General features: G+C 20.4%; 3 protein-coding genes across 3 annotated transcripts; all 3 read right to left on the reverse strand.

Annotated features, from left to right (window-relative positions):
- Positions 1–771: 771 nt before the first annotated feature.
- Positions 772–2,731, reverse strand: LOC128957978 (acidic mammalian chitinase-like; the record flags this gene model as incomplete). Its single annotated transcript, XM_054303792.1, is given in 7 exon segments — positions 772–962; positions 1,323–1,544; positions 1,603–1,762; positions 1,841–1,970; positions 2,069–2,181; positions 2,312–2,516; positions 2,601–2,731. Coding segments are annotated over 7 exon segments (1,152 nt in total), but the record flags the coding sequence as incomplete, so codon positions are not given.
- A 383-nt stretch (positions 2,732–3,114) lies between these two features.
- Positions 3,115–4,207, reverse strand: LOC128957979 (uncharacterized). Its single transcript, XM_054303793.1, has 2 exons — positions 3,238–4,207; positions 3,115–3,119 (listed from the first exon to the last, which is right to left on the reverse strand). The coding sequence occupies exons 1-2, from the start codon at positions 4,205–4,207 to the stop codon at positions 3,115–3,117; spliced, it is 975 nt and encodes a 324-aa protein (XP_054159768.1).
- A 3,916-nt stretch (positions 4,208–8,123) lies between these two features.
- Positions 8,124–12,197, reverse strand: LOC128957980 (dexamethasone-induced Ras-related protein 1-like). Its single transcript, XM_054303794.1, has 4 exons — positions 12,089–12,197; positions 10,047–10,205; positions 8,540–8,698; positions 8,124–8,383 (listed from the first exon to the last, which is right to left on the reverse strand). The coding sequence occupies exons 1-4, from the start codon at positions 12,195–12,197 to the stop codon at positions 8,124–8,126; spliced, it is 687 nt and encodes a 228-aa protein (XP_054159769.1).
- Between the last annotated feature and the right edge of the window lie 1,933 nt (positions 12,198–14,130).

The following is a 14,130-nucleotide window of genomic DNA, read 5'->3' on the forward strand; positions in this document are numbered from 1 at the left end:
AATTCATTAATATTTGTATTATGTATTGAAATTGTCAAAATATAACATGTTTTTAATTGTAACAAAGATTTAAAATCTTTAATAGATTTAATTTACAAGTAGTTTAGACTTAAATATTACGGTAATTATGATTTTTTATTATAATATTGCATTTAAAATGTTTACACCAAATTATATAGCAAACACTTGTGAATTTCTCATATGATTTTTGGCATAATGTAGACTTTAATGATAAACTTAACATATGTAATATTATATTTACTAATTATTAGTTTTATTTTATTTTATTTTTATTTATTATCTTTTAAGTTTACTCTATGTTGATTGTTTGTTTGGATATTTATAAAAATAACTTGAAAAGTTTATTTCAATAAAATTTTAATAACATAATTTAAAGTTAATTCGGTAATACTTTTTATATTTTCTATAAATAAATATAGAATATTTGATAAAAAAATGTATTACTGTACTAGTAATTGAAATAACAAATATAACAAATAGTTTTAAATTTATAAATTTAGTCTACAGTTGTATTCAAAACTATTTTTTAATTAAATTGTGAATTAGTTAGACTTATAACTTTTATTATACTATTATTAATTGTAAAATTTTTGATGCGTTATTATAGTTACATAAAATTTAAATAAATTTGTGCTAAATATACACTTTATTTTATGACAAATATAATTACGGTAATATTTTTGAAGTTATTGTTAGATAAAATTTATTAATTTTATACTATATATTGTAATTAATATATAGGTTTTGTTATCATTGTTTTGTCAAAGTGTTTGTAATGTCTGGTGAATGACTTGTTTGTTGGTATGATATCAATGAAGACATTTGTAATAAATGAGAAACTGCTCTCTGAATGGGAAACTTTTTGCCATCTTTTTGACAAAAACCTGTATTAATATAAATGTTTGCAACAAATTAATTAAATTTTTATAATTTACTATATATTAATATGTTATTTTTAATTTAATAATATTTTATAAATCTATAATAGTCAATAAGTAGTTTGTTATATAAAATATTGTATAATAGTTTAGCATATAGTATAACATACAATTTATAATAATTATTCATTAATATAAATATAAGACTATATGATAATTTATATAAGATTTAATTCAATTGGAGCATACAGTCTACTATAATTATGTCGATTGAAGCATTGATAATTGCAAATTATAAAAAATTACTTTAATTAAATAACATATATTTTGTTTAATAGTATATTAACTATTAAAAATGATAAATTTTAACATTTAATATTTCAAATAAAACAATCAATTATCCATTTCCGTATTAAGTCATAAAGTAGTTATAAAAATAAATCAAACCTTGAGTGTCGTCAAAATTGAGTGCAAACGTCATTATGCCTCCCATTCCTGCTTTTACAACCCATTGAGCTTTTAGTGCCGCCGACACATCGCTTTCATAGGCAACCCAATCAAAGTTTTTATAAGCGAATGGCACCTGACTATAAACATCAAACTCATGAGTAGCACCGGTAGCTAAGAAATGACAAACTGCAGTGTCTAGAATATACAACAATTATTTATCATCAGTTATTTACAATTTAAAATACAAATTTACAATTTAGTTGTCCGCTTCCCATTCCGGGACCATAAACTGGAGCATCCATGCCGTAAGATACGGGCACAGCCAGGTTATAAGAGCGACCATATGTTGGTAAACCCAAAATAATTTTATTTAATGGCATCCCTTTATTTGCCCAATAGGTTGTAGCCCATGCCTTATATAACAAATTATATGAGTATATTAATGACAATTTACAATATTTAATTTATTAGTATAATTAACAATAACTCACAGCATTTAAAGTCAAATAATATCCTTTTTCTATGGGTCGGGGATATAGTTGTGAATGATGTGCTGTATATGGACGGTCATTGCGGTACTCATTGAAATCATATGACATTAAATTGACAAAATCAACGACTCTATAAATATCCAATTAATTAATTGATATTTTTAATTTTTTTAAATATTTCAATAAATTAATTTTAAAATGATTTTTTTAATATATAAAAGCACTTACTCTGCGAGCACTGGTATATCATTTGCTGCCATTCCTATGACAAGTTGTGTTCCTATTGTTGTTGATATTATAAAATCATCGCGAAATCTGCGAACTGATTCAGCTTTTAGTTCCTATAAAATACATTACAATTATAAATACAATATATTTAGTAGAGATTGTATGTTAGTATTTAATAAATAATTTTTTTAAAAGATTAACTTTTAATAAAAATATATAATTATATTTGTTATCTTGAGTTGCAGTTATGAATTGTGTGTCTAAATGTATGTCCACCCCATCAAAGCCAAACATATCGCACATATCGAGTACCGAAGCGACAAAAATATCCCGACTTTTTTCGTTTGACACCATTCTTGACAAATACTGTGACTCTTTGTCGTCTTCAATAGATATTATAATTTTTTGATTACGATTTATTGTTTTTAGATCAGCTAATCCTCGATATCTTAAATAATAAACAAATTTATGTTTAAATATTTATAATTATTAGTAATAAAAATACAAAAAATTGTTTTATAAATATTCATACTTTTCAAGATCTTCTGTTATATTTTTGGGAACCATTATATTGTTTTGATTAACAGTTGCATAACCGATGATAATATGGGAGCAAATGAATGGATCAATGTCTTCAATCTTGAGATCTCCATTCTTGACTTTCAATAAATAATAACAAACTCTCTTAAATGTTGACCGTTTAGGTTCTGTATAATAATTTTAAAAATATAATCAAATCAAATATTTTATTAATATATAAAAATTTAAAAACTAGTATTCTTTAAACTTATTAAATTCATTGTATATAATATAAATAGAATATTTTATTGTAAACATAATTAATAATTAGTTTAATTAATAAAAATATAATTAATGCAAAACATATATTATATGATTACTATAAAGTCGTTCATCTTTTGTGTTTTCAAAATAGATGTCTTGGTTTTGTTGACTCTCTTGGCTTAGATTGGAGTCTATTTGATTGTTTTCACTAATATTTTTAATGTGATCAACAAAGTCTTTGTGGACTAAATCGGACGTTGAGTTTAAACTAATATTGTCTTTTGAATCCAATTTATGATTTAATAAGTTTTTATCAAAAGATGTCTTTTCTGTCTCTGATATTTCGGTGGCATTTGTGATCCCATCAAAAGTCTTATTATTGTCACTAATCTCGATATCATTTTTATCAAATGTTTCAGTTAATGTTGTTGTTTGTGATAAAGTTATTGCTTGAGTAGTTGTAGTAGTGGTGGTGGTGTCGGTGACAGTAGAAGTTATAGGATCACTGGTAGAAATGGTTGGTCTGGAAGTAGTTGTTTGTTGGAAATTAATTGAGATTTTGGTGTCGTTGTCGTTGTCGACTAAATTTTCATTAATGGATGCATTGTTTAACTCTAAACTATTAGATTTATTAAATGTTTTTATTGATTCTATATCTGAATCTCCAACCAAACTATTTGCTGTAACAACTGGTATAACATATTTTCGCGCACTTATCGGTGGTTTGGGTGTTATAAATGATAAGTGTATGGCTCCGGCGTGGGCTCTATTTATCACCCGATTTGGTTTGCGTGTTGTTTTTGGTGGTCTTTCAAGTATGCGTTTAGTGATCCTCACCGGATGATCCTTATCTTTGTTAACATTATTATTTGGAGCATTCATAAGAACTGGTATATGTGTTGAGGCCGAACCTCTACTCGGAGACTGCATTTGTGGTATAATAATAACTTGTTGAGGCATTGGTGGCATATTTGTCATAGAACTTTGAATCGGTACCGATTGGACAGGCATTTGATAGGAACCTATGGGTGACATGACTTGGGTCTGAGTAAGAGATGATTTGTCATTGATTTGCATTTGATTATTCTGTGATCGTTGTAAATGTTGTTGAAGTAATATCGGTGCTAACATATTGATGATTGGCATCAAATTTTGTTGATCAATATTAGGCGCTGATGTTGGTGTTGTTGATGACAGTTGAGGATCATTACCTAACTTAAAGCTAAACCTCATTGGATCGAAACGAGGAATTGCCTGATTTAGGAATGTCCTAAACATTGTTAAACTCAGGCCTTGCATCATAAGCACTGAAAATAACATTTGTAGAGGACCGGGACCAAATAATCCCAGTGTCATCTTGTTTTGGCAATCGTTGAAATATTAATGAAATATATTTATTTTAATTTCATTCAATTATTATTTAAGTTCACATTATTATTAAACATTAGATACTTTTAATTAATTCAAAACTTTAATATTTTAGTATTAAAATATATTTTCATAATTAAAAACTTATAAAATAAAATTGGTTTAAATTAATGTCTGTTGAATTCAATAATCAAATAAAACAATTTTTGTGAAATCAAAGCATTTATAGTTAGCTTCCTATTACTTTATAAACCTTTATTTTAATTATAATTTTGTTTGCATTAACTATTTGATTATAATATTTAGTTTATAATTATATTAGTCAACACATTAACAATATTTGATTTATAATATATATATGATTTATTGAAGTTTTCTTTTTATAATGCATAACTAATTTAAATAAATAAAAACAATAAGTCATTTAAAAATATTAATAACCACTAATATTAAAAGATTATAATTTTAATTATTCACGCATTATTTAAATTTATGAATTATTGATAGTTAAACGTTTAAATGGAAAAAATTTAATAAAAATTATTTTAACAAATTCATTAAATATCCCATTTGCTGCTTCACTTATTATTATAATTATAATTTTTAGTTTAATACACTAAATATTTTAATAGTTATTTAACATTTTAATACAGTAAATTATTGTATTAAATGTTAGTATACATTTTCATTTTATAAAAAATTAATGTAAAAATAAACTAATAGTTCATATATTAACATATTGATATAAACCAGGTATACTTTATTATTATTTTTATTTCTTAGGCATAAATAGTTTTGTGTATTTCCTCAAACAATTGTAATTATTAATTTTAAATTCAATAATTAAGCAAATGTAGTCATAATATATTTACTCTTTTGTTTTCAATTTATTAATGATTTGATAACTAAATTGCTTAATAAGTTTTTATCGCTAATTTTAAATAAACTATTAATAACTTAATTATTAATTTTAATCATTAGTAAATTTTACTTTTTGATAATATCTTAATAGGTTATTCGTTATAGTAATTTTTTGTATATTATCTATTTTAATGGAAAATTTAAAGTTTGCAGTATTGATATAAAAATCATAATGTAGTAATAAATTTTATTTATAATTTATTTTACAAAATAATTGTTAATACAAATAATAACAATGATAAATACAATTATTATTTAATAATTACAATATAAAATCAACAATAATAAAGTTGTATATAACAATACAAATAAACAATATTTAACAATATGTATAATATTATCTCAAAACAGTGTATAATACTGTATATACAGTATATATATTAAAACAATTTTCTAAATATATATATATATATATATATATATGAGACTTAAAGTTATGGCTAAAAGTTATGAATTACTTGTATAAAGTAATTTGACATTTGGCTTATTTAATATTTGTATATTTGGACAAAATTATTGAAATTCAGAACAATTGAACAAAATATAAATATAGTATTAGATAAATATTGTTTCAAAATTTAATATGAAAATTTTCTATTTTTCTAATGTACTAATTTATAAATAAAATAATATAATTGAATAAAATGTAATACATTTTAAATATTATATACTGTTAAAATATAATTAAAGCTGAAATATAGTCCAATTAAAAAATTATTTATGATAAAAAATTTTAAATAAATTATTAAAATTATATTTTGTTTAAAATCTAAGCAAGGTATTAATATTATTATGCATTATACAGCATGTGCATAGTAACTTCTACCGTATTAATAATTTGATCTAATTATTAATATTTTATACTATAAATAAAATGAAAATTGTTTCACAAATTATAAAATAATAATTTTTAACTATAATATTAACATTTAATTAAATATTATCAATAAAAAGGGTTGTGATAAGCAAAATATTTGCTATTAAATTGATTAATATATATTTTTAAGAATTATAAGAAAAATTTAATTATTATTTTAATTGATAAAATTATTTACATTACTATAAGTTTTATACAGTATTACATTATATTTTGTATATTGAAAATTTTATCAAAGAGAAATTTTGTATAGTAAATTTCTAGAAATTTGAAATTTATTTATCCAATACTATTATTATGAAATGCTGTATTAATAATAACATTGAGTTTAAGATTTTTGTTGAATACTGCTTAAAGAATATATATATATATCTTTTAAGAGTATAATAATTTATAATATTTCTTATATTGTATTTTAATAAAAACAAGGCTTAAATATATTGTATATGTTTGTCAATTACAAAAATTTTATAACAGGTAAACAATATCTTGTAGAAATAGTATACATAAAAATGATATATTCTTATAAATTTTAAGCAGATTAATTGTAAATTAATTACAACAACAAAAACAATTGTTAATTATTAAATTGTAAAACATCACATATCAGTAAATATAAATGAAAATAAAATAATTAAAGTATTATACTTAGAAATGTCTTTAATTATCAATAAATACTGTAACTATTTAATAATTTTTAAATTATTGTTTCTAAATTTTAAAATAAATTCTTATTTTTAATTTTTAATTATTAATACTTATAACTGTATTACTATTATCCAAAATAAATTCTAAATAATGTGCTAATAAACAAATTTTATCTAACTAACAATAATTTATAAAAAAAAAATTATTATATTTACTGTTTAATATTTATAGTGTATACAGTATTAACATTTTGATTAATTATTGAAAATGGCATTAATTGTAGTAATAATCTTGTTATTTAATCTAGTTAATTAAGCATACAATGTTTTCAAATAACTTTTGAAAGCGTTGACAAACATATGAAACATTAATATACTGTACAGTGTTTATTAATATACAGTTTATTAGTGCATTACAAAAGTTATTAATATTGTTAGTAAATTTAATCTAAAAATTAAAGTTTTAAAAAATGTCGACTAATATGAAAACATTGTATTTTTATGTTATTTATGAATTATTTAATATTTGTAAATTATTTTGTAAGTTTATAAGTTAACTTAATATTATAAATTAGAGTTAATTTGGTAATAGTTTTATAGCTTTTAAGTTATATTTTTAGATACTGATTGCTATTTTGAGCTCACCTTTTAATGAAATAAAAATTTAGCTCAAAATCATTTCTAACATAATAATTGTATATTAAAAAATTTTTCATTAGAATTCAATTACATATAAGATCTAATATTTATATTATTATTTATATAAATTAAATTATTAACTCGATTGCAATTAATGATAATCACAATCAAATAGCAAATTACGGGTAAACGTATTAATAAATTGATTAATAAATAGGAGTTATTCAATATTACATCATTTGTAAAAGTTTGTCATTTAGTAATAAGTAATATAGTCATGCCTTATATTCAAATAGTATTTAAAAGAATTTTTATATATCAATATATAATTATTTATATATTCAAATAATAAATATTTTGATTATTAATGTAATTTTGGCATTTTATAAACTAATAATTAAAATTTATTTAAATTAAAACAATAATAAAAACTAAAATTGTAAATGTTCAAAAATAATGAATACGTGAATAGTTTTTCTATAAAAATGGATTATATAACTAAATAATATTATTTAACCTTTTTTCACGTTATCATTATTTCTAAGCAATGACACAATTTGTAAAATTGTATAACTCTGCTAATATCTAACTTAAAATGTAACAATAAAAAGTAATAATAAAATATTAATCTGTGACAATCGTGTGAACAAATTTTCACAAACAACTTAATAATTTTAAATGATATTAAGTTATATATATTAATATATAAAGTATATTAACACTCAAATAGCAATATTAAATAAAACATAACATTTAGAAAAGTGTCTAAATATTATGTTACAAACGTTTTTAACTATTAGTAAATAATGGATTAATTCATTTAAGAGATGATACAGCTCTGCGGTTTGAGTGCAATCTTACGGTGTTTAATACGTGGCGATACCGTAACCAATGAATCCCTTTTGGACAGAGTCTGAGTTTGTAGTATATATTGAGTTTGCTTTTGTTGTAACAACTCTTTAAAAACTAACAAAATATTTTCATTGTTTTTGGCCGAACACTCAACAAAACCCATTTCCCAATCGATGTTTATTATTGTTTCGGCCAACTCTTTCTTAACCATACGTTTGTCCACCAAATCTATAAATTAAATATTTTATAACTTTAGTAATATCATAGAATATATTTATCAAATACAAGTTTGAAAATTAGTTTACTATTATAAATTTTATTAGGTATTAATTTTAGTGTCTATTAAATTAAAACTAAACAGTTGTTTGTTATTAGAACCGATACCTGATTTATTGCCAACTGTAACAATTGGTGGTAAATTTGTTGCCCTCTCGTCAATGATGGCATCTTTAAGTCGGGTCACCTCTTCAAACGAGTCCAAGTCATCGATTGCATAAACCAATACAAACGCATCTCCAGTACTTATGGCTAACTTTCGCATTGCTGTCAATAATTTATTTATTTATTTTTTGCAAAACATAATTTTTAATTAATTAATAATTTAATCTTAATTATACTCATAAGTTGTATATAATATATTTTAATAACATTTAACTGTAAAAGTACTATTTTACTATATGTTAAATATATATGAATAATTTTTTTACTTTATTATATTTAAGATTTAAAAGGTGATTATTAAATTAAGAGTTAAAATTACACTTTAAGATTTTTTAATATATGAAAATATTTTATTATATATAAAATTGCTTTTAGTATAGTTTATCTTTCTAATTATTTTTACAAAATATAATTTTAGTCTAAAATTATAAAATAAATGATAAATTTTTATAAAAATCAGTGTTTCAACTAACATAATAATGAATAATGTAATAAATATCGTGCGGCTAATTAGTGCTACTTTTTTTTTATCCCAATTCTATTAATTACATGTTTTAATTATAACTTATGTTTTACTTACAAAAACAAATACATTTTATTATACTATACTTAATAATTAAATGACCAAATATTTATTAACTTCTAAACAATCAATGAATTGCATAAAATATTTATAAATAAATTAATATAAATATTATGTATGCAGTATAGCATATTAAATTATCTCTACTAGTAAATAAATTTAAAAAATAATATATTATATTAGCATATATTGACCACTTAAATAACAAAACAATAAATAAAGTTTTAGTTAAACTCAAATTAATAATGAAATAAAACTGTCAATAAAACACATAAAGAAAAAATATAAAGATTTTGATATAAAAGAGATCAGATTTCAAGAATTAATTTGAATTGAGTATTAATAAGTGACATACATTTGTTGATTATATAAAAATGTTTCAAGGTGATTTTGATTTACTGTTCTAATAAAATAATAAACAAAATAACTATATTTTCATTTAACAATAGGTCAAGACTTAGTGAAATTGGTTCACTCTCTCGGAAAATATGTCACAAATATATTTAATGTCATAAACTTTATTTATATTAATTGCTATCCGTATTAGGAATTATTAAAATAACAAATGTCTGGATTATATAAAGTATAAGTCAAACATTTAATAACTACTTTATATTTCTATAGAATTGTATATATTTAGTCTATAGTCTTGAATTATATATAGTTTTATCATAATTAAAGTAAGATATAAAACAATTAAAATTTTAAGATATTGTATCAAAATGTGTGATCAACTAAATGTTGTTAAAAATGATAGAATGATTTATTGATAGATTAGTTCAATTGACTTAATTTAATCATTTCATCACTTTCTATGAAACTTGAGATTCAGTGACTTTAGAGTATATAAAATACTATAAGTAATACCTGGAAATGGATAACTGCCACTCGTGTCCAATAAGTCGAGTGTAAGCGTCATATCTGAGTCCTTAAGTTTATAATCGTTTTGATAGAGCTCTTCAATCGTTGGTTTATGTATTTCTTCAAATTTATCGGACAATAGACGTCTCACTATTGATGTTTTACCTAAGTTTTGCATTTTAATCAAATATAATAATAAATAAAAGTATGCATAAAATACTGTTTTTTTTAATGTTTTTAGTCTCTAACAATAAACATTTAATATTAAAACTATATAAAAATTAAATATATAATATTATATATAAATTAAAAATGTCAATTGATTATAGAATTGTATAAAGAATTTAATATTTTTATTAAAATAAATTATAAGCAATAGATATAACAATTATATTGATATTTAAAAATACAATATTTAAATAATAACTTTATATTGTTTTTTAAAAATCAAAAGACAACGTGAGTGTTGAGTGCACTGAACTTTCAATGACTTATATAACATATATGACAACCGTATTCATGTGATATAAAAACTATACAATCAATGTTAAGTCAATCAATAATACACTTTTTGGTTTGACTTATAATGTAAATAAATATATGACATAAAAGAATATCTAATTTATTAAAGAATGATTTTGTTAAAATTATTTATATAAAACAACAATGCTCACTTTGATATTTTATTTTATCTTGATTAAATTTTTGTGCATAAAATACATGTTAAATATTTCAAATATAATATTTCTAAATATATTAATGTGATATTATATAACTTATATATCAATAGTTGTATGCGTTTATCATATTAAAGTAAAAGTAACATACTTTACAGTGTTATACTAAACTACAGTACATAGTAAGCCAAAAACCATTGTATACAAACTAATGCTATACTGTATATGTGCTGAACTTTTGGTAGTACTATGAAAATGTGTGGGTGTTATTCAATTACTATAAAAATCGGTCACAATATAATTTATATAAATATACTATATAGTATAGTATTAAATATATATATATAAAACTAAACTAAATTTTTTGAATCTATAGTAAAATAAAATAAAATATTTATAATTAAAAATTTTAAATAATACATAATTTTATTATAAATAGTAGTTTTATATATTATAATCTATTCTTTAATTTGCAAAATGATTTTGCATTAATAAAAAGAATAATAATAATAAAATATACTTATGATGCAAATACACTGTATTAAAATGTACTTAAAAGTGTAATAATATGCACAAATTAAACTATAAATTTTTAACATCTATTAATTTCAAATCAACGATAATATATTCAGAAAAATATAATTGCAAAAAAAACAAATTATACTTATTATTGTACTGATTATGATATAATAAAGAGAAAGATATATATATATATACTATTCAATAGATAAGATGATTAAGCTTTAATATGTTGGTTATAAAATAAAAACTTTTGCAAATGTATATAAATGTTAAATTATTTTTATAATTTTAAACATTTAATAATAAGAGAAACAATTATAATTAAAGAATATTTTTCAATTTATAATTATATTTTTTTTATAATAATTTTACTAAAATAAGGTTTTAATAGTGATTATGTATAGATAAATATGTATATTTATTTTATTGTCAGTCAATATGTAAAATTTGCTTATTTTGTATAAAAATTAATACTGAAATGTTTAAGTTTATATTTTAATTTAATTATAAAAATGTCATAAATAATTTTTTATATAATATAATTTATATTATCTCTAGAAAGCATAGTTTATAAAATAAATTTATCTTATAATGAGAGCAATATTATGATAAATGTAGGGAATTTGTAGTGTAAACAAAAAAACATTACATTTGGTTTACTTTTTAATGATGTGATTAATGACTGATCAAAACACAACACTTATGATACTAACATATAATGAAGTGAATAACAGATAAATGTAATGTCACAGCAATTTATCCATAATTAATGATAAAATAAAAACTGTATCCATTGTTAAATAATGGTCAACACAAACAACAATTTTATGAAAGAGAGGAAACACTTACCGACTTTGGCTGAGCCAAGGATTACAATACGATAATGAAGTTTCAATTTGTGATCTTTTAGATCGTTTAAACCCAATGTCGATAACGACACCACTCTTGAAGACGGCATTTCTTATTTTCAGACAGTTTGCAAATTTCAATTTTAAACAATAATTTTGTATTTGTTATATTACTCTATCAATATTTATTTGTATAAATTATTTTGCTAATATTTTTTACAAAATTTCAAGAAATAAATAAAAGTTTGTAAAGATTTTGCAAAAAATAACTTATTATTAAATAATTTTTATAAGTTTTGAAAAAAAATTAACAAACATTAGTCTCAAACTAAATCTAACAAAATTGTTAAATGATGTATTTATGGTTTAAAGTAGTTTATATATATATATATATTGTAATATAAGTGATGACAACTGTCTTACTTACTCACTGTTTACTTATAACTAAAGTTATGTTACTCTAGTGAGGACAGGGATGCAATTTTTAGAGCAAAGATGTGACTGAACGCACTGAACGCATGCCCGGAAATTCATTGATATTTATTATTATCAATATTTTTATCATATTTTTTTCACTTTTTACTTCTTAACATTTATTTTCATAAACTATTGTATATTAAATTTATTGAATAATTACCGTACGATATTAGTAGTACGAAATATTTTTGTATAACTAAATAATTTTATTGTTTAAAATTATTATAATATTATTATAATTAAATGTTATTCTATCTCTATAATAATTGAAATTTTAATTTATAATTAAAAATGTAATAATTCAATTCAATTTATAATTATTAAGTTCAGTTTTATTAAATTGCAATAATATTTTAAAGTGCTATAACTAATAATTATTTTTATAAAATATAAAAAATATTGTTAAATTATGTTTTTTTGTATTTTAAGTTATATTGAAATAAAATATACCTAACAATAGACTCTTAAAACGAGTAATATATCATATTTATATTAATATTAAAAACATCATGGTTTATGTAAATAAAATAAAATAAATACAAAAACTAATAAACTATTTTTTAAATTTAATTTTTTATATCTACTAAAATATTATAATTAAAAATATTTAAAAATTTGTTTTAAATTTTTTATGAATCACTAGAATTGCTAGTAAAATAATATACTGTAAATTAAATATATAAGATATTTAAAATTGAATGAAATAAATATTTATATTTATTTTGATAAAATTATTTCATATAAGTAAACATTTTATTCAAATTAAATTATTAATTAAAATTAGTTTGCTTACTATTATGGTAATGAGAATATTTTATTTTCATAAATTGTGATATTTTATATATTAAATAATTATTTCACTTAATAAATACTATTGATCCCTCAATGATTACTAAAAATTAAACATTAAAAAAAATTTCAATACTTGATTTAGTTATAGAAATATCAAAATATTTTTTGTTTTATACAACAGAATATTCCTGAGTAAAGTACATCCAAACACATAGTTAAGGCAATGACCCTTCAATGAGAAGAATATATGATTGTATTATAGTTGGAGAGTAAGTGCGCAATGAAAATAAGTGAGAAGACACACAGAGAGAGAGAGAGAGAGAGAGAGAGAGAGAGAGAGAGAGAGAGAGAGAGAGTTGATAACACCCACGCAATTATCAGTTTTCTTTTCAACGAAAAATATCTAAATATTTGCATTAATTTTAAATTTATTTTCTTATATGCTTTATATTATTTTATTCTATATATAAATATTAAAAAATTGTACAAATTATAAAAATAAAATATATATTAATATAATGTAGCAATTATATATAAAGTATATATATATAAAGTATATATATATATATAAAGTATATATATATATATATAAAGTATATATATATTAAATATATATAACACATCTTATGCTTTGCATATTATCTAAAATTTATATAAAATTATGAAAAAAATTATTGCACTTATTAATAAAGAAAAATATATTTCTTTATTTATTCAGTTGCATCTTATTTATGCTCAATAAATATAAATTATATATAATATTGCAATTGAAAA

The sequence above is a fragment of the Oppia nitens genome, unplaced genomic scaffold (assembly GCF_028296485.1).
Source record: "Oppia nitens isolate AA-2021 unplaced genomic scaffold, nextdenovo-longstitch-racon4-pilon3 scaffold3_pilon_pilon_pilon, whole genome shotgun sequence".
NCBI lineage: Eukaryota > Metazoa > Arthropoda > Arachnida > Sarcoptiformes > Oppiidae > Oppia > Oppia nitens.